General features: G+C 37.3%; 1 protein-coding gene across 1 annotated transcript; it reads left to right on the top strand.

The window, feature by feature from the left end:
* Positions 1 to 3,581: 3,581 nt before the first annotated feature.
* LOC131403113 (5'-3' exoribonuclease 2-like) lies at positions 3,582 to 23,920 on the top strand. Its single transcript, XM_058537458.1, has 11 exons — positions 3,582 to 3,593; positions 3,748 to 3,866; positions 6,170 to 6,305; positions 7,819 to 7,926; positions 8,018 to 8,107; positions 8,785 to 8,856; positions 13,414 to 13,498; positions 14,683 to 14,780; positions 15,411 to 15,490; positions 16,863 to 16,919; positions 23,640 to 23,920. The coding sequence occupies exons 1-11, from the start codon at positions 3,582 to 3,584 to the stop codon at positions 23,671 to 23,673; spliced, it is 891 nt and encodes a 296-aa protein (XP_058393441.1). The 3' UTR covers positions 23,674 to 23,920.
* Positions 23,921 to 25,421: the final 1,501 nt, after the last annotated feature.

Raw genomic sequence — 25,421 nt, 5'->3', positions numbered from 1 at the left:
GGGTATTGTTTTTGTAATAAAAATAGTTAGCTCTTTGTATCTTCTTGAAAGTTACTACACTCTGTCTATATCCTTGTCAGGTTACTCTTCCTAGAACACAACACTGGAAACTTTGTTGTTTCTCTGCTCAGAAATTACCAGTGACTCCTTAGTTCCCGCAGAATCCAGTTCTGTCTTAGTCTGGCGTGCAGAGCATACTATGATCTGGTCAAGTTCTCACCCTGCTTTTCCCCAGTTGTCTTCTAAATATCCCAGGTCCCTCCTGACTCAGAGCATTGCCTTTGTTTGGTCCCTCTCAATGGGTTTCTGACTTCACGGCTCCCTCCCATCTTACATTTTCCACGAGGCCTCCCTATTGCTTCCGCTTGTAATCCAGGTTGAGCAGTCCTTCCCTTTAACTCTAGTGCTTCTCGCTTGTGATATTTGTTTGCTTAGTTAATTGCATAACACTTTATAGTCACTTAACTTCTTAAGTTTTTGTTTTTCTTGTCTTCCTTACTGGATTTTAAACAAATGGAGTTTGGGGACTACCTTTTATTATTATATTTTATTAGAATCGAGCAATTTCAGGAACCTATAAGGGAGAAAAGTAGAGTTGTTTATTGTTGCAGGTGGGTTCAGAACCACTTAGATAGGGAAGGGCGTGTCTGATGTCTACCTCATATATTATTATTTTCTTTCAGTCAGTGTCTGTTTAAAAAATATCTTTTATCAGTCAGCCGTGACTGTCACCTACTGTAGCTATAATCATAGCTCTAACTAATTGGAAACAAAGAGTTAAATTCCATCAAGGTGAAGGATAAATAGAAGTTGTATTTCCTAAGTATAAATCAAACTCTTGGCTTATTTTTTTACCTTAATAGTTATCTTTATTTGCCTAAAATTGTGTCTTGAATGCGTTTTGAAATTGTAAGTGAACATAAGGGAATAACCTAATGAGATTTGAATAGCTTCTATGTATCAGAAAAGTGTATTATATGTACTTTTATAGCAGAGTTATTAAATATTACAGACTATTGTTTACAGGGTAAGTTACCATCAAATCAAACTGTAGACAACCCTGTAATGTTAACGGAAATCCATTTCGTCTTTAAAGAGCTTACAGCAGGGACTCTTTTCCATTGCCTTCATTTCTTCCTGTCATCTAACTGTGTTGTGATTTAATTTTAATTTCTACATTCCTTTCCATTTATGTTAGAGAGATCAACCAGCTTTCACTCCTGGTGGAATATTAACCCCTCATGCCTCGGGTTCAAGAAATTCACCAGGTTCTCAAGTAGCCAATAATCCGAGACAAGCAGCCTATGAAATGAGGATGCAGAATAATTCTGTAAGTAACTTATTTTTATGTAGCATTGAAGAGTGGTGACTTTCAGATGCCTCTTACAGTTGTGTGTGAATTTTATCACTTAGCCTGGAGTTGTTTTGTTTTATAGTTTTTCTCAATTTCTTTTGCCTTGAGATATCTTTAACTCTGTTAAATCCTTATTAATATGAAAATATCTAAATGATGTGAAAGAAAAGAACATACATGTAAGTGTGGATAGCTAAGTGGCTGCAGTGTTTCTCTAATGCAGTCGGGCCACAGTGCTTCCTGCTTCCCCAAAGGTAGTGGGTGGTGATGGTGCTAGAAGCATGACAGGACATCCAAATATCTCATAGCTAGAGCAAGAGAAGACGGTGGTTTTGCTGCCATATTTCCCCTTTCCTCCCAGGGGTCAGTTATGGGCATTTTGCAGGATAGTATTCCTCAGTTTGTCAAATACAGGTACTCCTCACTGCCTAAACTCTCACTCTCCAACTCAGACGTGGAATATATCTGAATACATATTTTAAGGTAGCTCTCATTATCCAAAATTTTTTTAGAGCTCTTTTTTTTGTTGCTGGGAAAGATTTGCCCTGAGCTAACATCTGTTGCCAGTCTTCCTCTTTTTTTCCCCCTCCTCAAAGCCCTAGTACGTAGTTGTATATTCTTGTTATAAGTCCTTCTAGTTCTATGTGAGCCGCCACCTCAGCATGGCTGCTGTCAGACAAGTGGTGTGGTTCTGCGTCCAGGAACCGAACCTGGGCTGCCAAAGCGGAGTGCGCCAAACTTTTTTGTGAGGGAGATCAGCCCTGAGCTAACATCCATGCTAATCCTCCTCTTTTTGCTGAGGAAGACCAGCTCTGAGCTAACATCTATTGCCAATCCTCCTCCTTTTTTTTTCCCCCCCAAAGCCCCGGTAGATAGTTGTATGTCATAGTTGCACATCCTTCTAGTGGCTATATGTGGAACGCAGCCTCAGCACGGTCGGACAAGCGGTGCGTCAGTGCGCGCCTGGGATCCGAACCCGGGCCGCTAGTAGCAGAGCGCACGCACTTAACCGCTAAGCCACGGGGCCAGCCCTGAGCGCGCTGACCTTTAACCACTAGGCCACAGGGCTGGCCCCTGTTTTCTTTTTTCTTTTCTTTTTTTTTTTGATAGTATTAGCCATACAGTATCATGAATAAAATTGATATTATACATTTATTAAAGGAAAGTGTTGTGAGCTCTATGTGAAATATGGTTTTGCTTTGTTGTAACTTTTCTTGGCCTTTGGTGTGAACTACCTTCATGCTGAGGTTTTAGTTACAGTATCATTAAAATAGGCTCCTGAGTTCTCGATTTAAAAATAATTTACTTGAAATATCTAATATACTGTGAATAACAGAAGAAAAACTTTACCATGAAAACATTTTCTGCCACTTAGGTTTTTGGTCATTTAACATTAAAGTTGCAGAACATTTTAATTTTTGTGTGTGTGTGTGTGTGAGAAAGATTGGCTCTGAGCTAACGTCTGTTGTCAATCTTTCTCTTTTTGCTGAGGAAGTAAGTTTGGCCCTAAGCTAACATCCATGCCATCCTCCTCTATTTTGTATGTAGGATGCCACCACAGCATGACTTGCTGAGTGATGTGTAGCTGTGCGCCCGGGATCTGAACCTGTGAACCCCGGGCCGCTGAAGTGGAGTGTGTGAACTTAACCACTATGCCACCAAGCTGCCCCTAATTTTTTAGTTAAATATTAAAATACTTTAGGGTGCTACTATGTTCATTGAGTTAGGTACAAAGGGAAGATAATGGTAAATTTAAAGTGGTATCCAAGTCTTTGAAATAATAATAAAAGCTGCATTTTTCTAAGATGACTAATAGATTTTATTTGTACAATGAATTTTAAAACAACATGTATAAAATAGTTTAACAGATATCTGGCGGAGTCTCATTAAACTGTTGCTTTCTGGAATGGTTGTACTAGGTTGAACCACTTACATCTAACTTTATTCTCACCAGCATTGAGTATTTTATGTATTAATTTATATACATATATATATATTTTTCCCCTTGCAGCTTTGTTAGTTAATTGGTGGAAAGTGATCACAAATTCATAACACCAGGGAACCACCAAAGGAAAAAAATGTTCAAGTCCTATAATTAAAAAAAAAATCTATGAAATTAAGCTTTTCTTATTTGTTCTGAAGCAGTTTTTACCTTAATGTTCAAATTCTTTTGAGTTTAAGCGTAGGAGGCTTGGTACTATATTATTCTATTTTGGAGAGGTAGAGTATGCCAAGATCAGTCTTTATACTTTCTAAATATATTTACCATATCTATTTAATAGCTTAAAAAAAATGTATTACTGTGGAGCATGGTGGTAACAGTAGTTGGATGTAACTTCTTATGTGAAATGAATAATTAAATCCTTCCTCTGTAATGTCATAATTGTCTACAGAGTCCTTTAGTATCTCCTAATACGAGTTTCACTTCTGATGGCTCCTCGTCTCCGATAGGAGAAATTAAGCGAAAAGCAGAAGACAGTGACAGTGAACCTGAACCAGAGGATAACGTCAGGTGAAGCCATATTTTGGCAGCACTTTGTTAGCAAATTGCTGAAATAGATGCCGTCTAATTAATGCTATTTAGCTTAGAGCAGCAGTGCCTTCAGATGCTTGCCTGTGATCTTTTTATCCTCCAGTAATTAATGTGGAGGGTTAGGGTAGTCAGTAAATTCCAGTGAGATGTGTAAGCTATAGCTGTTAAACCTAAGTATCTAGATTAGTATGCATGCTGGTTTTCGTCCTCCGAGCCACTTTTCCCTCTGAGACCAGGCACTAGATCGGCTAGACATGAAGTGTTTAGCTCTATGTGATCTGAATGTTACTGTTATGAGATTAAATTTTCAAGCTGCTTAACCCAGAAACTTTCAGTTACATTTGGTTACTTGATATAGTTTGTTTTAATCATCTCAATTGAAAAGTTTCTTCTTTAAAATGAAATATGCAAAAGGCTTTCGGTTAAGAGATAAATGTATTTTTAAAAACCACGAACTTGCATATGCACCAACTATATTTCATGACAGAGAAGATTCTCATTAGCTATATACTTAAAATTTATATAGGAAAATTTATATAGGAAAATTGGATTCTTTAATTTATACAGAAGTTTGAGATCATTATATAATAAGATTTAACAGCTTCTTGTGTGATTAAATCTGGATTTGAACCCTGGGCTCAAGTGCAAAGGGCCAACAACCTCAATAATTGTAACTCATTTAGAATTTTGCAAAATGATTTATTTGAAAGTTAAACATTAGTGGTTCACAGCTCATGCTTCTTTTATAGGACGTGGATGATGTGTTTGTATTTATGATTAGAAACTTTAGAAGTGTGATGTCTGGTTCTGTATTTTCCCAACATCTTTGATGACAGATTCAGAGATCTGTGGTGACTTGTGATTGAGCATCTACCTGATCTGAGTTTTTATCCTCTGCTTCTGCAACTCTTGGAGTATATTTTTTGTTTTACCATGTAGCCATCATGATCAATATCAGCTTAATAGTTAACTTGATTTTTTTTAGTACTTTATTGTTTAATTTTGGTGCTGAAGATAATCAAAGTAGAATTGCTTCTATCAAGAAATGCTTGGAGTTCTTAGCATTTATTTCATTAGTAGTTTCTGTAAAATAGTGATATTCAACATTATGGATAGAAGATATTTCTCCTAATTGATGTTCTGTAAATCTTTTGCATGGGGGCAAAGTTAAAATTGGTATGGTGTAAGGGCCGGCACGGTGGCACAGCAGTTAAGTGTGCGCACTCCGCTTCAGCGGCCTGGGGTTCGCAGGTTCAACCGCTTGTCAACCCATGCTGTGGCGGCATCCCCTATAAAGTAAAGGAAGATGGGCATGGATGTTAGCCTAGGGCCAATCTTCCACAGCAAAAAGGGGGAGGATTGGCATTGGATGTTAGCTCAGGGCTGATCGTCCTCAAAAAAAAAAGTAAATAAAAAAATTGATATGGTGTATTCTGAAACATGACTGCAATTAATTAGTAAGATCTGGCACATGGTAGAAAAGAGCCCTTAATGGAGAATCATCCTGATGTTCTTGATCATTCTTGATTTTTTTTTAGTATTCTTTGGCATCTTTAAATCTTTCAGAGATTGAGAAATGAGTACTTAAAAAAATAAAAAAATATACTTTGAGTGAAAATGTGGTTTTTCACATTGTATTTTCAGTGATTAATGAAAATTTAGTGAATTGATGACCTCCTTCTAAGTTTTACCAGAACGTGTGTGTGTGTGTCCATGTCCTTCACTTATGCCAACAATGCTTTGCTGAATGATGGAGAAGGCCCAAGGATAGGGAGAGTAGGTATATACATAATTTCTGCCTGGCTTCTAGATTATTCTTTTTTAAAAAAGTAATTTAGTTGACTTTCTTTGTGTAATTTAGATATACTTTAACAAACTGAGAAACTTGAACTATATAAAATATCTTCAGTATTTGCATCTTAAAATGTAGTTTTAGAATTGTTCTACAATCAAAAAAACATGTAAAACAGTATGAAAATCTGAGCAAACAAGTGTTGTGTATCTACTTTAATAAATGGTTATTCTCTTTTTTTTTTTACTGTAGTTTTGTAATGATCTTTGTAGAATCAGTGTTTGAGTTTTTAACGTTTAACTATCTTTAAGTTGATAATAAATCCTGTGAAAGTGGACTTTTTAGAAATAATTAAATGAAGCTATTATTACTGTTTAACTCATTTACATTTTACCTGGCTATTAAGTATAAATTGATTTGGATGATAAATTGGTAGCTAGTTACTGAAAGTGTATTAATTCAACATGAACTGGCTTTGCCTGATTTTTAGGCTTTGGGAAGCTGGGTGGAAGCAGCGGTACTACAAGAACAAATTTGACGTTGATGCAGCTGATGACAAATTCCGTCGTAAAATTGTACAGTCTTACGTTGAAGGGCTCTGCTGGGTTCTTCGATATTATTACCAGGTACAAAATGAATATTCTCCTCTAAATGTCTAGTTAATCATTTTAAGAAAATAGTTATTTCTATAATAGTGTGTGTTGTTGAGCTATATTCTGAAATTGAACCCAGAATCATATTTTCAAGCTTCCTATAAAGAAATTCATTACTTTAAATAAGATTTGTTTGTAAAGCCTTTGAAGCTCCTTAGGTGTTAATATATAAACGAAGCTAATTTTTGTTATGCTAAAGAATTTCAGCGTTAAATACTGTGGTTGAGAGTACTTGGTCTTTAAAATTATTCAAGTTTATTGTTTTGTTTAATTGGAATAAAAAATAACAGAGTAACTAATACACAGTCGCTAAATGGCTGAACAAAGGACAAAAGCCTGGAAAATAACTGGTAAGAATTTGAAAGGAATTTGAATGCTCCCATTTCCTCCATATAGTGTAGTGATGTTACATGAAGTGCATTCTCATTGGAGTAATCTGTATCTGACTTAAAGCTTTTGATAAATGAGATGTCAGATTGGTGAGAGATTAGGCGGAAATATAGGGGATTGTAGCACTGATAATACCTGGTTTCGTGCTTGGGGAGTGAAGCAAATTTGATGTGACTTGGGAATAGGTGAAGTTTGTTGGAAAGTAGAAAGTAATTTAATACACTAAGTATCAATTGTAAAATATTCTCATTTCGTGTTTTACTCCGACCCTCAACATTTTTCTCCCCAAAGCTCCCAGTACCTAGTTGTATATCCTAGTTGTAAATCCTTCTGGTTCTTGTATGTGGGACACCGCCTCAGCATGGCTTGATGAGCGATGAGTAGGTCCGAGCCCAGGATTCAAACCGGCGAACCCTGGGCCGCTGAAGTGGAACGTGTGAACTTGACTGCTGTGCCACTGGGCCGGCTCTGACCCTAAGGATTTTAATTCACTAGGCGCAGAGTCAAAACTCATTTCAGGAAGGCTTCTCTTTTCTTTGAGTATAACTTACTGTTTTTTCTTTTTGATTGGTTTACTTAAATATTTTTAAAGTAAAGAGAATGTTGTCACATGAAAATATAATAGGGAATTGTAAAATGAAACTTTTGGCTCTTTTACTCTCAGTCACTCTTCTAGTGATGTCCCTTACCCACCTGTACACTCAGTGAGTGTCAGCTGCAGTTGTTCTTCATTTTATGGGATGATAGCAGCTCTCGAGTTGGAAGGAAATGTCACCAAACACATTTTAAAGATAAAAATCTTCACAAAATTGTGTTTGTTAGTATAAAGTTTGGTATTAACTACTGATTATTAAAGATGCTTTGCAGTATTTTGTAAATCAAGGAGCCGTTGATATGAAGTAAAAGTTTAGATTTAATCCAAACATCTTTTAGGACTCATGGAAAAAAAATAATATATGGCATGTATACCAAAAGTCATATGTTTTATCAATAGAATATTATAGGTTGATAGTTTAATTTTTTTGTCTTTACCGTGTCCATCATTAACATAGATTTGTTTTTGTTGTTGTTTTCTGTTTGTTTTTACTGATTTTAGGGCTGTGCTTCCTGGAAGTGGTATTATCCATTTCATTATGCACCATTTGCTTCAGACTTTGAAGGTATTGCAGACATGCCTTCTGATTTTGAGAAGGGTACTAAACCGGTAAGCTTGAGTATTTAGAGGCATAACATTTGTAGAATTTTGGATTAGATAAAAATTGTGTCTTATCTTAAATGTTTTTTCTTTCTTGCAGTTTAAACCACTGCAACAACTTATGGGAGTTTTTCCAGCTGCAAGTGGTAACTTCCTACCTCCATCGTGGCGGAAGCTCATGAGTGATCCTGTGAGTGTCTTAGTTTTTGAGTGTGTTGATAACTGGATTTTTGTCGTACATTTTGCTAGCACTAGTCACAATTGCTTTTGCATCTTATAGTTACAATAGTGAAGTCCAGAAACAAAGTAAAAGTATTTGGATTCTTCTGTGTATTTTTTACTACTTTTTTTTCCCTGCTTTCCTTGGCCATCAGTACCCTACCCAGTAAATAAAATTGATATGTGTTTGGGAGAAATTCTTATAACAGTCATTTTGTTCTCAGCATACCTGTAAGTCATTATTTTTCTTGGTTCCAGCCATGTGTGGTGGGTACCAGAGCATGAAGGCTGGTTTACCTGCAGTCACCGCTGCGTGTGTTTTGTGTCCTAGCTAGAAAGAGTGACACCCAGCTGAGAAGTAGGAATTATTAGAGTTAATAAACTCTTCACTGTCTTGGGCCCACAGTCGTCAGTTCTAAAATTCTTTTATAATAAGACCTTTTTATTTTCATCTTTTAAAATAAAATTGTTGATTTTGTTTTTACTAGGCCCGGGATTAGTGACCTGATATCTTAATAACATTTTTTAAAAGGAGTGAAACTTCATTTTCTTATCAGGCCTGATAACTCGAATGAAAGTTGTATCAAATTCTTTATAACAGAAATATGTGACTTTTGTTTTGAATCTTTGCTTTTCTCCCTGATACAGGAGTGTAGTATAATTGACTTCTACCCTGAAGATTTTGCTATTGATTTAAATGGGAAGAAATATGCCTGGCAAGGTAAAATTTAGACATTATTCCTTTTGGTTAAAATAATTTTCTCCTTTTGGCAAACTGTAAGCAGACATGATTTATGGGATGAAAGAATTTCTGTAAAAGATAAGTATTTTAAAGATTATATGTGAAATTTTGATATTTGTTCATCTAACCTGGGAGTAGCAATGATTAACAGTGATTTTAATAGTAGCATTTTGATAAACAGTAAATTGAGTTGAAATAGATTAATGATTATATCTTTTGTCTCCTTTGTGATTAATTAATGGGATGTGGGACATGCTCCTTCCATCAGTAGCTCATTGACACCTTTGAGGTTGCTGAGAGTTGTAGAAACATGAAGTGTCCATGTGGAGATTCACTTATACTCTATGGAAACTTTTGAAAAAAGTATTAGAAATTTCGTTTAAATACTTGGCGTTGATCATTACTTAAAGTTTATTTATTATTTACATATCTATTTTCTCATTCTTTCTGTTCACAGATTTTGTAAGAATGACAATATAAAATTAGTACTAAATTTAAGCTACTGTTTATCACTCACCAAATGTGTGATGATGACTGAATGTAAAACACAGTGGAGAAGTCTCTCACACAGTGAGCCAACGATTATTTCACACCTAAGCCCCTTTCAGCAAATTATTTTAACCTTTTCTTCCACCATATATTTTTCTAGGATAATAAGCAGTTTGGTAAAATCATGTTTTCACTCTTTTTCCTTTATTATTCCCTGTGATGCAGATGACCAGTAAAATGACTCAAAGAGAATTGTGGCACAAAGGGGGATAAATAATAATTTATAAATTGAAAATCATTATTTTATGAGATTTTAGGGTTGAGTTTTGGTTATGTAGTAACAGAAATTTCATATTACTTTAGTGGAATGATAATGAGAATTGCAACCTATTGATTGGGGTTGTGTAAGTGTTGTGGTCATATTTTGTTATATGTAAGTGGATTGGGGCCTTAGGTTGTTTTTGAACGTGTTTTGTGGAGGATGTTTTGATTAAACTGGAAGGAGAAGAGACATAGGAGAATGGGAGGCAGTAAAGTAATAATATAAATACATAAATAAGTAAATATATTTATGTAAGTGTTTGTTAAATAAATCCTTGCCTGGATTTTTTAAATAAATAAGTAAATATATAAGCATGCAGATGACTTGCTGAGTATATCAATGTAGTATAAATCATCCAGAGGAAAAGGAAGGCAATGCACAACAGTTAGAGTTTCTCCACATCCTTGCCAAGATTTGTTATTTTCTGTTTTTTGATAGTAGCCATCCTAATGGGTGTGCAGTGGTGACCACTGTGTTTTTGCTTTCCGTTTTCCTAATGATTAGTGATGTTGAACCTTTTTTTCATGTGCTTATTGGCTATTTCTGTCTCTTCTTTGGAGAAATATCTATTCAAGTCCCTTGCCCATTTTTGAATTGGGTTTTTGTTGTATTGTAGGAATACTTTATATATTCTGGACACTAATCTCTTATCAGATATATGATTTGCATGTATTTTCTCCCATTGTGTGGGTTGTCTTTTCACTTTGTTGATAGTGTCCTTTGATGCACAAAAGTTTTTAATTTTGATGAAGTCTAATTTTTGTTGTGCTGTTTGGTGGTGGTTGCCTGTGCTTTTGATGTCATATCCAAGAAATCATTGCCAAATCCAATGTCATGTAGCTTCCTCCCTGTTTTCTTCTGAGTTTTCTAGTTTTAGCTTACATTTAGGTCTTTGATCCATCTTGAGTTCATTTTTGTATATGGTATAAAGTAAGGGTCTAATTTCATTCTTTTGTGTGTGGATGTCCATTTTCCCGGCACCATTTGTTGAAAAGACTGCCCTTACCCCATTGAATGGTCTTGGCACCCTTGTTGAAAGTCATTTGACCATGTATGTGAGGGTTGATTTTTGGGCTCTCTATTCACGTGGTCAATATGTCTGTTCTGGTGCCAGTCAGTACCGAACTGTTTTAATTACTGTATCTTTGTAGTAAGTTTTGAAATCAGGAGGTGGGAGTCCTCCAACTTTATTTTTATTTTTTAAGATTGTTTTGGCTATTTGGGGTCTCTTGAGATTCCAGATGAATTTTAGGATGGGTTTAAACTCAGACCTTTAATATTTCTATATTTTTATATGTTATATAAATATTTTTATTTATTAGACTGTAGCAAGAACACATCTTTCTTGAGGTAAAATTTAGTACTATTAGGAGATAGTCATTTCTGCATATGTATTTAAAACTTATCGGAAGTCATGATAATAAGTAAGTTCTTGTCTAAGTTGAGTACATCTTATTTTTTTTTTAATTTATTTTTTTAAATTTATTTATTTTTCCCCCAAAGCCCCAGTAGATAGTTGTATGTCATAGTTGCACATCCTTCTAGTGACTGTATGTGGGACGCGTCCTCAGCATGGCCGGAGAAGCAGTGCGTCAGTGCGCGCCCGGGATCCGAACCCCAGGCCGCCAGTAGCGGAGCACGCGCACTTAACCGCTAAGCCACGGGGCCGGCCCAAGTTGAATACATCTTAAAATGATAGAAGATAAAATATATCTGGGTACTTTTTCAACATTTATTGAACATATGTTTTTGCAATGTTGTGTTTTCATAATATTTGCTTAGTATGTATTAAAGGAATATAGCATAGTCATTTCAAATGCTGTATTTTTCTACATAAACAGAGAATTTAAGTAATTTGATCAAAGTCACACAGTGGCAGCACTGAGATCTGAACCTGGAGAGCATGGCCACTGTGTTTACCTAAGTATTACCACTGCTTGGGCTGCCTCTGTGTTGTTGAGAGGATTGAATGAGCTAATGCGTGTAACATGGTAAATCAGTGGGAAAAAAGTAGGAAAGAGTAGCTGCTGTTGCCATTGTTACTGTCAGCTCGCTCTCAGGCACGACCGTCATCACATCTGGGTGTAAGACACTCCTTCCTCCCCTGGCCAGGAAGACTGATTTTAGCTTAATAACCTTATTGCTGTCATTAGCACTGCAGGTTGCTTACTGTTTGGAGTTAGATTCTGGAGTTGATATTGAAGGAAAGTCTTTCTGATGATTTGTTTAAATCCTAAATCTAGTAGGTAGAAAACAAAAGCTAGATAATGTAGTTTTGCATGATACAGATTTTGTTAAGTGTATGACTAAATAAAACTTGACCACTGCCTAGGTTTTTTCTACATAAGTGTTTACCGGTAATTGATAAGTAGCCTTACTCAGATAATGGATGTTAATAATCCTTCAAATCACTTTTTGGACCTTCAGAATTCACACTAGAACCTAGTTTCTTTTTAACTTTAAAAAATCTATATATTCCCCTACTAGGTAGTCAAATTGAACATGTTTCCTAATTTTGAAAATATGGTAGCTAAATAATTTAAAGACAACTTTGGAAACCTTTCATTTCTCATCATTTTAAGGGGAACAGTCACAAATACAGCAGTTTTGAGTGGCAGTGGTTTCAAAATTATTTAGCTCTAGTCAGCATTTCTCGTTATTTATCTTAAAATTTTTATTTAGCCAAAATACTATTTATAATATATATAATAATTTACAGCAGAATATATATATGCTTCAATAACGTTGCATGTTTTTGTAGTAATAGATAATTGTATTCCAGTGTGATTCTTTGAAAATTATGCGTGTAGGTCCAAATAATGACCTTAATTCCAGCACACTCCAGAGGACAGTTTTCAGCCTAAAAATGAACAGCCACTATTCTACATGCCCTCCCGGGGACAAAGTTATTTAAACAAGTCTAAAAATTTTTTGTATATAAATTAATTATTAGGTTTTTTTTTTAAAAATAATTTTATTTATTTATTTATTTTTCCCCAAAGTCCCAGTAGATAGTTGTATGTCATAGTTGCACAGCCTTTTAGTTGCTGTATGTGGGATGCGGCCTCAGCATGGCCAGAGAAGCGGTGCGTCGGTACCCGCCCAGGATCCGAACCTGGGCCGGTACCCGCCCAGGATCCGAACCCGGGCCGCCAGCAGCAGAGCGTGTGCACTTAACCACTAAGCCATGGGGCCGGCCCTAATTATTAGGTTTTAAAATGTAAACAGAATACTATGCAATTTTAGAGCTGAAAGAGACGTTCCACATATTCCAGTTGAACAGACCTTCTGAGTATTTTGGTTGAATGATCTCTTTTTACAAAAGAAGAAACCAAGTCCTAGAAAGATAAAGGGATATGCTCAAGCCCTTAGGAGATTACTGGCTTGCCCGAAGGCATCCTAGTAAATAAGTAAGGTGAGAACATAGACCGGTGTCCAGGTGGCCACTTGTTCATTTAATTTAAAAATTTTGTCGTCACAGAGTAAAGATTCAGCAAACGTGGTTTTCCATGTGAACCCTTTTAAAGATGGAAAACAAATAGAATTTTTTCTTCTACCACCACGGGGAAGTATTTCTATCTGAAATTTGGCTAAATAGAGTTCAGTTCCAAAATGTTTTTATATCAGCAGGGAAATTCTACTAGAAATGTTTGTATGGACCAACGGTAGTTGCAATTTAGGTGATCCTAATAGCTGGGCCGCTTGGTGTGCATTTGTCTCCCCTGGTGTTGCTCCGTTGCCGTTCGTGGATGAGCGAAGGCTGCGAGCTGCCCTAGAAGAGGTATACCCAGACCTCACTCCAGAAGAGAGTAAGGATCATACTTCCACTTGGTCGACATTGAGTCTGTGTAATAGAGACTTTACATTTCCTAGTAAAATTAGACCTTTTTTTTTCATTTGTCAGATTTCCCATAGAGGGGGCATAAATCATTGATTTGACTTCTTTATGACAAAAGTTAACTTTGCTTCTTAAAATTTATTATCCATAAGTTGCATAGTAATTAAATACAATTTTTTAACTTACAAATGTTTGTTAAATTTATTAAAAAGCAATACTTCAAGAATATCTTCTGATTTTTTTTTTTTGGTGAGGAAGATTAACCCTGAGCTAACATCTGTTGCCAGTCCTCCTCTTTTTGCTGAGCACGATTGGCCCTGGGCTAACATCCGTGCCCATCTTCCTCTACTTTATACGTGGGACACCTGCCACAGCATGGCTTGATAAGTGGTGCATAGGTCTGCGCCCAGGATCCGAAACTGTGAAACCCTGGGCCACCAAAGTGGAGTGTGCTAATTTAACCACTACAGCACCCGGCAGGCCCAAGACTTTGATTCTTGTATAATATGCATACACAAAAGTATTTTTGCATGTTGGGAGGGTATTATTAATTTCCTCCATCTCCCTTCTTCCCTTCATCCCCACCAAATAACAATAACTTTGCTTGAAAGGTTAGGTTGAAACAAAAGCATTTGCCCTCATATTGCTAACTTGAAATGTTATTTTACACAAAAGGTGGCATTTTGTCGTTAATAGTGACAGTTAAAGTATTGGGAAATTGTAAAGCTGGGCTTTGTTGGAAAATTTATTTAATACTAGTATAATAAACCTATAGAAATAATTATGAACCATCCATAGAATAATCTTTGTTATTAGATGATGCAATTTATTTGTATTTCCTCAGAGAATGTCTATATGTTTCTTATAGTAAGAAATTAAGTTCTGTATAAATAAGAAAACTTTGTCCCTTATCTTGCAAGACTATATTCAGGTATCTTTTAGGGATAATTTTTTTCTGATAGTCATTGATCTTCGAAACTTTATTGTCAAAGCTTTGTTTCTTCTACAGAGATGCATCACACGTTTAGGTCTATTATTTTTTGTAAACTTTATAATTAAGTTTTTAAAATTTAGGTGCTTCCTATTTTACTCTCATAAAAGTTGCTTTTGTAGGTATAATTGTTAGATCTTTATTCTTTTCTTCCTTTCCCCCAGCTAGAAGAAATAGTCTTGGAATCGATGTCTTATTTGTGGGGAAACATCACCCACTGCACGACTTCGTTTTAGAGCTGTATCAGACAGGTTCCACAGAGGTATGGTCTTTTTTGCCATCATGAAGTGTTTTCAGTTAGTTCATTATTTGGTTAATTAATTGAGAATGCATTTAAAAATGTTTGGTAAAGTAGAAAAAAAATTTACCATTTTAACTGTTTTTAAGTAGGTAAAATTCTGTGGCATTAAGTCCATTCACGATGTTGTGCAACCATCACCGCTATCCATTTCCAGAACTTTTTCATCTTCCCAGATAGAAACTGTATACCCATTAAACAATATTAAACAATACTTCTCCATTCTCCGCTCCTCCCAGCCTCTAGTAATCTCTCTTCTATTTGCTGTCCCTATGAATTTGCCTCTTCTTGGTACCTCATATAAGTAGAATCATGCAGTATTTGTCCTCTTGTGTCTGGCTTATTTCACTTAGCATAATGTATTCAGGGTACATCCATGTGTCAGAATTTCATTCCTTTTATGGCTGAATAATACTCCATTTTGTGTACATACGCCATGTTGTTTATCCATTCATCTGTTGATGAGAACTTGGGTTGTTTCCACTTTCTGGCTATTAAGAATAATGCTACTGTAAACATCGGTGTCCAAGAATATGTTTGAGTCCCTGATTTCCATTCTTTTGGATATATAATCAGGAATGCGTTTTTCCACAGCCAGTGGGTGTACCACCTGAACTATGTCATGGGATTCAAGGAAAGTTTTCTTTGGATGAAGAAGCCATTCTTCCAGATCAGTAAGCATTCATTTGTGTCTAATTGGGTCAACTAGGAGAAAGTTTAGTTAGCATCTTTTTCCTTGTTGCCTAAATGTTTTATTTTCTAGTAATAGTGAGGAAACAAAATAACAACAACAGAAATCTGCTGGGCTAAAAAAGACTTGGCGTCAAAGCCCAGCTCTTCAGCGTAGTAGCTCTGTCAGAGCTGTGACATGTCTGAGCTGTGACATGTCTGACAGAGCTACTATGTTAAAGAGCTGGGCTTTGATGCCAAGTGCAGGGAGCCCTGGAGGTCCCTAGGGAGATCCACAAGGTCAAAACTATTTCCATAATAATACTAAGATGTTATGATCTTATTTCCTTTTGTTGCTCTCTTTCTTTCTTGAGTGTACAGTGGAGTTTTCCAGAGGCTAAATGTAATGTGATATCTCAAGGGACTGACTCAGAAGCAGATAAGAGAATCCATCTCTTAAGATAGATATCAAGCCAGATATTAAAAAAATTTTCAAAAATGTAAAACAATGACACTTCTCATTTATTTTTGTTTTACTTTGTAAAATAGTTTTTCATAAAAAAACGTTATGTTGACTAAATATCTGTGTATGTTGTGTAATCTATTACTGTTATCTTTAAATTAGTATTTTCAAAAGATTTTCAGATTTCTTAATTTCTTAATTTTCAATTAAAATTAACCTTAATTTTTAATAGGTAAATACTGATTGACATAACCAACATAAACAAAAGCTCTTTGAGGTCCTCAGTTTTTTAAGAGTGTAAGGGGGTTCTGAGATCAGAGTTTGAGAACTGCTGCTCAAGGGTATATATCGAGGAATAGAATTTTGCTAATGAAAGATGTATCTTCATCTTTTCTGGATAATGTCGGGTGGTTTTCCAAAGTGATTACACTATTTTATAATTTCAGTGACTGTTTGTGAGAGATCTTGTTGCTGTGCATTCTTGCAAACCCTTGAAATTGTCACTACCTTAGTTTTTGTCAATCTAGTGGATGCCTATTGGCACCTTGTGGTTTACAGTTGTGTTTCTCTGATTCTAATGAAATTGAATGCCATGTGGTATATTTATTAACCGCTTGGTTTTCCTCATTTATGAAGTACCTATTCTCTTTTTCTATTCACTTGTCTGTTCCCCCAACCCCTCCTCATGGTTTGTTGGTATTCTTTACAAATTCTGGTATAAGCCCTTTGCCCATAATAGTTCTCTGTTAATGAGCTTACAAACAAGGAAGATGGGGTCCTTTTTTAAAGATATAAATGATCATATTTTGTTGGTGCATTTTAATGATTTCTCTTTCCTAAAGCAACATCTTACTTCCACTTAGCAAAAAGGTTACAATTTACGAATAGATAATTCTTCTCTTCTTTCTGTTTAGAATAGTGTGTTCTCCTGTTCCCATGTTACGGGATCTGACACAGAATGCTGCAATCAGGTCATTTTTCCAAAATACGTGACATTCGCCCAAAACACAGCTCTGAGCTTGCAAATAAGTTTAAGATGACCTCTGATTCACAAGGAAATGGCAGCTATTATTGCACCAGTGCTTTGAGATTGGAGAGTCCCTGTATTGCAGACCTCAGAGCAGAGCCTCTTGACTTTAAATTATGTGTATTGTTAAGGTTACTGATTTAACAAGCTTGTTTCTCAGCTTTCTGGTTTCCCCTGACAACTTCCAATTCTTCCGGGATTAGGAAAGTGGGAGGTAGGAAGTAGGAGTTTCTAGGGATAGTTTGCTATATAGGAGCAAACAGACCTCTACACCCCAGAGGCCCACACAGCGTCACTGTATTATAACAGGTTGTTTTAATTATGTTATAGTTGTGGCCCTGCAGAGTTTAAAAAGCAGACTGTTATATACTTGATCTTGGGTAAGTTGAGATAGAATGAATTTGTGGAAATTTTTATCAATAATTATTATAAACTTAAAGGGCTAATTTCTGCTATCTGAATAACTTATTTATAGTTCATTTCTTCAATGGTAATAGCATTTTCTATTGAGCAAAAATAATGTAAAATATAATATGACTTTAGAATAAAAATCAACCAACTTACCTACTCATTTGTGTAATTATTGTATATAATTACTAATCTTGATGGCAGGGTTTATGTTGTCATTTTCTTCAATGTTTAGGCAAGACTAAGGCAAACACATTCTAGTAATTCAAGTGTTTCATAGAAGCCTGCTTGGGAAGGCTATTCCTGAATCCTCCTTTCCCGCTCATTGTTGCTTTCACTCTCAAGAAATAGTTTAGATTCTACTTAGATTTCTCATTGTGAAGTATAGGCGTATTTATTTTCCTGTCTTTAATGGATTTAGATAGCAACTGCGATTCTAGAAAGTCTTTTATTTCAGGAAAACTGTGGGGAATTTGGAACATCTTCCTAGATGAGTTGCTTTTGTTTATCTTCACACACAGTTTTGTTTATCTTGACACACAATTTGTCCTGGCTGTTTGTGTTTGGGCTCTTTTGTTGAGGGTGGAGTTCAGAATTGCAAGCTGTGCTCCTGCACCCGTCACGAACAGTCTGGCTCTGACAGGTCCAGTGTGGACGCTGCCTATTAATGCTTGGGGTTTGCGGCTGGCAGTGGTGCTGCGGCCCAGTGAATGCCACTGGTTCCCTCTTTGGATTGTCACTTGTTTGCTTGTGCTCCTCAATTTTTCTGCATGTTTTCGAGGGCCTTCCTCCCCAGCCCTTTGGAAATGGTTAATTCTACTTAACTTTCTAATTAGTTAGAGAGACTTGCCCAAGGGAAGAGTTACAAAATTGACAGATCCTGGAGTTTTTGTTTGTATGATGTTACTGTTGTTGGTTTTTTTCCTGAGCCTGAAGGGGCCTTTGGTATTATTTGGCGTCCACTGTGTTCACAAGATTGTTAAATTTATAAAACAAATCCCAGATCTAGGTGCATATTTAGGTCTATATTGAAAATAACTTCATAATAAAATTGATCTGAGTTAATTTCCGAGATTTGTGAAAGACCAAAGTTAACTTTGACTTTATGAGGGATTTTCAGTGTTTTCTCTGAGGGGTAATGTTGAGGCTGAGATCCAGTTTACTGCAGTTTTTTGTGTGTTTGTTTCGAGGCTTGTACATCCCAGTGTTGTGTCTGAGACTGCAGCCTCCAGTGCCAATTACCAGTTATTTCTCTCTATTTTGACTCCTGGCATTTTTTTCCCTTCTCTGTTTGCATATGGTATTCCATTCCATATTTGAGAAGTTGTTTCCTCAGGTTGAATTTAGGTGGGTTCTTCCCATTACATTAAGTCTTATCTGTAGTGTTGAGAAAGTATATTATAGACGTTATTGAAGTGTCTTAAGTTCACAGAAGGATCCTTAGAGCATACAGTCGGCTGTAAGCTAGGAGATCTTTTTTTCTCTAATTCTGATTCCATAAATCATTCAATGTGTTAGTAACTCCACTTTGAATAGAACTGAGCTATCTCCCTTACTTTTCCTCATCTTGCTCTTCACCATTGTAATTTGCTTAGACATAATATTTTTAGAATAATTCTTTGTTAACTTTTAATATATAAAACCTGCATATGATTTTAAAATTACAGAAGAGTTATCTTCCCAGTGCAGCAAGCACAATTTTCTGTTCATCTGGAGGAGTACACACACGCGCACACACATACACCCCTTTGTTCTACCTCAAACTCAGTGCTCCAGACTGACGTCTTTGTCCTATGCCCGTCCCCAGTTCTCCTTGCCAGTCTCTCCTTTGTGTCCCTGGGCCTCCTGTTTCCCCAGTTGCCCAGACTTGGGAGCCCATTATATGCTTTGGCTTCTCACTCTACATTACTCCCTTTATCTACACCACTGTTGTGGAATATTTTTTTCTTTCAAATTATTTTTCATATGTGGCTGTTCCCAGTGAGCCTGTTTTGTATTTTCTTCTCCTGAATTACTGTTGTGATCTCGCAGCTGCTTTATTTGATTCCACCTTCCCCCTGAATCTATTGGCTTATCTTTCTTAAACACTACTGGCCCTCAGAAATCTTTGGTTGCTCTGTAGTGCTGCTGGAATTACGCTCGTTTGCTTTTTCAAGGAAGGCCTTTTATAATTTGGCAGAGCCCTAGCTCTGTGTCTGAATCCCCACAGTTCTTCAAGGACGCTTGTTCCTTGCTACCCAGGTGGGTCCCTTCGGTATCCCATTGACCTCTATGCCTTCCTCCCATTGTTTGGAATGTTCTTCCCCTTTGTAGCCTTCATTGCTTTTCTTATCTTCTAAAAGGTAATCTATAATTTGTGTCATCTTTATATTTGTTATTTTCGTCAGTAGCATTGTTAGGTTTTTCTTTTTCTCTCATCGCACCTAGCATAGTTTTAAATCCATGTAAAAGCTCATTTGTTCATAGTGTTGGAACCAGTGTTTGCTAAAGTCTTCTAAGAGCCTAAACTTATTTCTTCAGGGGAGTATTTTCAAACTTTCTGTATTCACCTTTGGATGAATCAGGCAAAGGATAGAATGTTTCATCTCTTCAAGGAGATTTTTAAAAAATGTAATGTGTGTCAAGATAGATTTTTTTTTTTTTTTTTTTTTGTGAGGAGGACCAGCCCTGAGCTAACATCCAATGCCAGTCCTCCTCTTTTTTGCTGAGGAAGACTGGCCCTGGGCTAACATCCATACCCATCTTCCTCCACTTTATATGGGACGCCGCCACAGCATGGCTTGCCAAGCGGTGAGTCGGTGTGCACCCGGGATCCGAACCGGCGAACCCCGGGCCGCCGCAGCGGAACGTGCGCACTTAACCGCTTGCGCCACCGGGCTGGCCCCTGAAGATAGATTTTTTAATATAACCGTTACTGCAGTGTTTGTCAGGCTCATGGTTGCCGAGCAGATGACTGAGAACCAGACGCCTGCAGGAGGCGGAGCACATGCAGCCAGGAGCAGACTCGATGGTTGAAAACACTTGGGAGAGTTTAACTTTCACCGCATGTAATACTTCATAGGACGCTGCACTGGTTAACCTCTTCTGATAAAATGTCAAAAGATACATCTTAAGTCCTATAAAACTCTTTAAGTGTTTTAAAATATCAAGTCTATGAATTGTGACATCTTCCCTGCCAGAACAGTTTGCCTTGGTGTTGCTGATGTAGCTTTACTCGTGGAGTGTATCTGGGAAAGGTAGAGTAAAAGTGAAACTTGATATTTGGGATTTTCTGCTTTCTTTGTGAAGTGTGCTAGTACTCTCAAACAATAATGGTACTTAAAATAGCATTTCTAAGGTTAATTCTTAAAGTGAATTGAATCAGAAAAAAGTGTCGTACATTCTGTTCCTTTTCTATTGAGACTTGCTATAGTATTTTCTTACTAATAGTGTTTAAAGTGCTACTTGTGATACAAGTAAAAGCACTGTTCAGTTTCCTTATTTTCAACCATGCTTAGGTTTTAAACTTTTATTTATTTTGTCCTGGGTGTGTTTATGAAGACAGACTGCTTTTACGTTGAGCCAGCAACTGATCAAAGAAGAATCAGTAAATATATATGAACTGTTCGGTACTGCCTCAGGTAAATGTAAGATACTTAAGGGATACTAAAACGTATGCAGTATGTTTCCCATAAAAATAATTCATAATTAGAGATGCATTCAGTGTTCAACTACAGTGGCCACACGAGGTTCGTGATGGACAGGAATGTGGTTGGATGACGTCTGGTAGGTAGTCGCCTGAGGATTCAGTAAGGTATCATGAAAAATTCTGGGAATAAGTGGAGTGAGGCTGGGTTATGAAGGACCTGGATAGATTGTCATAGGCGGTTTGACTTGATATAAACTTGGTTTAGACCATTTGTTGGTTATTGAATTTGAACAGCACAGGGAAATTTTAAGAAAATTCTGAATGCAAAATATATTAGAATTGCAGCGAGAACTAAGGTAGAGATTAGCTAGAGCGCACAAGAATGGAGACAAGCAATCCCAAATCTAATTAAAGGCTCTGAATAGAATAGAATAGAATGTATACCAACATAGTTAGATAGAAATAGGAATCCACAGATTTTTGCTAATTCAGAGGAGAACCTCAGACTGGGAAGAATGTTTAGAGTAATGATGAGGACTTCAAGTTCTTCTAAAGACTATCGCATAACACTATATATTTAACAGTGTACATGAGAATAAAAACAACACAAAAATTCTCATTTATCAGAAAAAATAATTTTAAGTTTTAAAACATTTAGAAAGCATTATATATTCAGAATGCTGATGCCATTCTCATGAGTGGATAGGATTTAAGATGAGGCACCTTTCTTGACATCAGTGAATTGGCCTCCTAACACTGTAACTAATCTAGAGAAATTTATTTAATTTCTGTTTATATGGAGACAGGAGTTTTCTTTCTCTGAATTTCAATAGGATGACATTTTCAACCACTACTCAGGCTGCTTTTCCATGTATAAAATGTGTGTGAGAGGTGGGGCTGAATGAGAGTTTAGATAACCTCTACTACTCGATAACACCCCGGAAATTAATGATTCCATCTATATGATAGTGTACATTTGAGTGGTAATTCAGGGAACTCACCTGCTTGCACTTTAAATGCCAAACTGTTTCCTCCTGACCCTCTGATATATATTTTTGTGTGTGTGAGGAAGATCAGCCCTGAGCTAACATCTGTGCTAATCCTCCTCTTTTTGCTGAGGAAGACCGGTTCTGAGCTAACATCTACGGCCAATCCTCCTCCTTTTTTTTCCCCCCAAAGCCCCAGTAGATAGTTGTACATCATAGTTGCACATCCCTCTAGTTGCTGTATGTGGGAGGTGGCCTCAGCATGGCCTGAGAAGCGGTGCGTCGGTGCGCCCAGATCTGAACCCGGCCGCCTGTAGCAGAGCCCGCGCACTTAACCACTAAGCCACGGGCCGGCCCCTGACAGTCTGATATTGATGATAGGAGGAAAAGCCCAAGAAGATGAGTAAGTTGCTTCGTGTTGTGAATACAATGATTAAGGGATGCAGCAAAATTTAGTTGAATGAGAACAGCTTCCAGAAGTAGGCAAATCTGATACTTACTTAATTCACTGACCAAGAACTAATCACAACCGCTTTGAGTCTCGGTTTCCTCACCTGTTAAGTGGGGACACAGGAATAAACCCTACTTCAAATGCGGATACTGAGTGTCAAATGGATTATATACCAAGTGTTTAGCAGGGAGCCTGGACATACGAAACGGCAAGTGAGAACTGCTGGCATCACTGCTGTTAATATTATGGATGTCAATATTAATAATTATAATGATGATTGTCTTAAATAGTTTTCTGTTGTTGTCTCTTGATTTCCCATGGAGAGAGGTGTACACACATTTCCCCATCAGCAGGAGTTCAGCACCCCACTCACTGTGTAGGTGTGCCATATCCATGGGGGTTGAGCCCTGCAGACACAGCCACAATCATAGCTGGGGTCCCATAGCCAAAAGGATACAGAAGCCTCTTCTTGAGTCTTTTTGTGCTGATGTAGTTGGCCACTTTGAGGTTCCTAACGGTGAGGAGGAGCTGCTGTCCTTCGAGGAGCATCCAGGCGAAGGAGGCCAAGTAGAGCTAGTGCAACACCCTCGCGATGATGGAGCACAGCACCTGGAGGGGAGGGGAGAGTCACTGGAGTGCCTGATGGGCACAAAGAGCACACCACCTGCTACTCCTCAGGGCTGTCTTGGGACACATTTAGTGGGAGAAGTTTGCTTAGCCTTCTTTTTTTTTTTTTTTTTTATAATTTTATTTATTTATTTTTCCCCCAAAGCCCCATTAGATAGTTGTATGTCATAGCTGCACATCCTTCTAGTTGTTGTATGTGGGACGCAGCCTCAGCATGGCCGGAGAAGCGGTGCGTTGGTGCACACCCGGGATCCGAACCCAGGCCGCCAGTAGCGGAGCGCGTGCACTTAACCGCTAAGCCACGGGGCCGGCCCTGCTTAGCCTTCTTTGAATGTCCTTCTTTTGTTTAGATTTGTTGGCAAATAAATCTAGGATGTAATTTTATTCCCACTGTAGCATCACATTTGAACTACTGAAGAGAGATATAAACTTAGAAACAGTAAATTTACAAATAAATTTCACAATTTATATTTGTAACTATAAAATATTGACACAGGACAAGGAAAGTATTCAATGTGTTAGAGGTTTAAGAACTAAAATAATCCCCGTTGTCTGCCTCCTTAGGTGGGCTGGCATTGAGTCTGAAGTCTTCTTCTAGAAAGACGTGATTCCTGCCCCAACTACAAAGGTTTACAAAAACCAACTCTTCTGGAAAACTTGTGGCCAGCTAATCCCCCTGTGTGTCTCATTCCTATCACACTTGATCATTGTTTGAAATGTTTCATTTATTATTTTCCATGCTCTCATTCCCACATGACTCCATGTTTCCTCAGCCCAGACCCAACCACTTTGTGCCTCACTTCCCTCAAAACGGTTCCCCTGGCCCTGTGAATTTCCTGCCACATCTTTACTGAACTCTCCTCCAGCTCCTTGATTTTCCTCAAATCTGATTCTCCTTTGGAGATACTACTTCCCCTGCATCTATCTTAAGTAGATATCTCTTCCATGTAGACTGTGCGCCTTAGGGTCTAAAAGTGGGTCAGTTCTCTTTTTACTCATTAACACAATTTCCTGTCTATTATTCCTGCACAGAAAATCCTGCCATCCAGCTCCAGCTGTGTCATCCTTCACCCTTTCTTATCCTTGGCACTTCCTAATTACTGAGTGACTCCTGTTCTGCTTTTACAATTTGAGTGCCTGCCCAGTTTCTGCCATTGTCCTGGATAAATTCAGTATCCACTGCCTTGGCTTCTAAATTTCTTGACCTCTTACCTACAATGATCTACATTTCACTTTGAACGCCTAATTCCACAGCCACACCATACTCCTTGCCATTAAATTCAGACATTCTTCTTTCTAAACTTGTCCTTCCAGGTTTTTAAACGTGCAGTGACACCAAACATCCTTGTTCTTAAACTTTGCCAAGACATCGGGCTTGATCCTTGTGCTTTCTCCACACTAGTCTATTCCTTCTTTTGTTCATCTCCTTCCCTGTCTATCCTAGACCTCAACTTATACTGCTTCAGCCAGTCTTGGCAATTATATTCAACTCCCTTGCTTTTTTTTTTTTTAACTTTTTGTTTATTGCAGTAACATTGGTTTATAACATTGTAAAAATTTCAGGTGTACATCATTGTACTTCTATTTCTGCATAGATTACATCATGTTCACCACCAAAATACTAATTACAACCCATCACCACACACATGTACCGAATTATCCCTTTCACCCTCCTCCCTCCCCCCCTTCCCCTCTGGTAACCACCAATCCAATCTCTGTCCCTATGTGTTTGTTTATTGTTGTTGTTATCTACTACCTAATGAAGGAAATCCTACGGTATTTGACCTTCTCCCTCTGACTTATTTCACTTTGCATTATACCCTCAATGTCCATCCACGTTGTCACAAATGGCTGGATTTGATCGTTTCTTATGGCTGAGTAGTATTCCATTGTGTATATATACCACATCTTCTTTATCCATTCGTCCCTTGATGGGCACTACAATGAGATATCACCTCACGCCCGTCAGAATGGCTATAATAAACAAGACAGGAAACAACATGTGTTGGAGAGGATGTGGAGAGAAGAGAACTCTCATACACTGCTGGTGGGAGTGCAAACTGGTGCAGCCACTATGGAAAACAGTATAGAGATTCCTCAAAAAATCAAGGATAGAACTACCATATGATCCAGCTATTCCACTGTTGGGTATTTATCCAAAGAACTTGAAAACACCAATTTGTAAAGGTACATGCACCCCTGTGCTCATTGCAACTCCCTTGCTTTTTAATTCTTTTATGAAACTCAATTGGTAAAACTCTATTACCAGATAAGCCTAACTTTCTGCCTCCTTTATTCCGATTAAGATACTGCCTAAGAACTAAAATAATGTATAGTTTTTTATGG

Source organism: Diceros bicornis, unplaced genomic scaffold, assembly GCF_020826845.1.
Source record: "Diceros bicornis minor isolate mBicDic1 unplaced genomic scaffold, mDicBic1.mat.cur scaffold_55_ctg1, whole genome shotgun sequence".
NCBI classification, from domain to species: domain Eukaryota; kingdom Metazoa; phylum Chordata; class Mammalia; order Perissodactyla; family Rhinocerotidae; genus Diceros; species Diceros bicornis.
The sequence above is the reverse complement of the archived record's forward strand: the minus strand, read 5'-3'. Positions and strand labels throughout refer to the sequence as shown.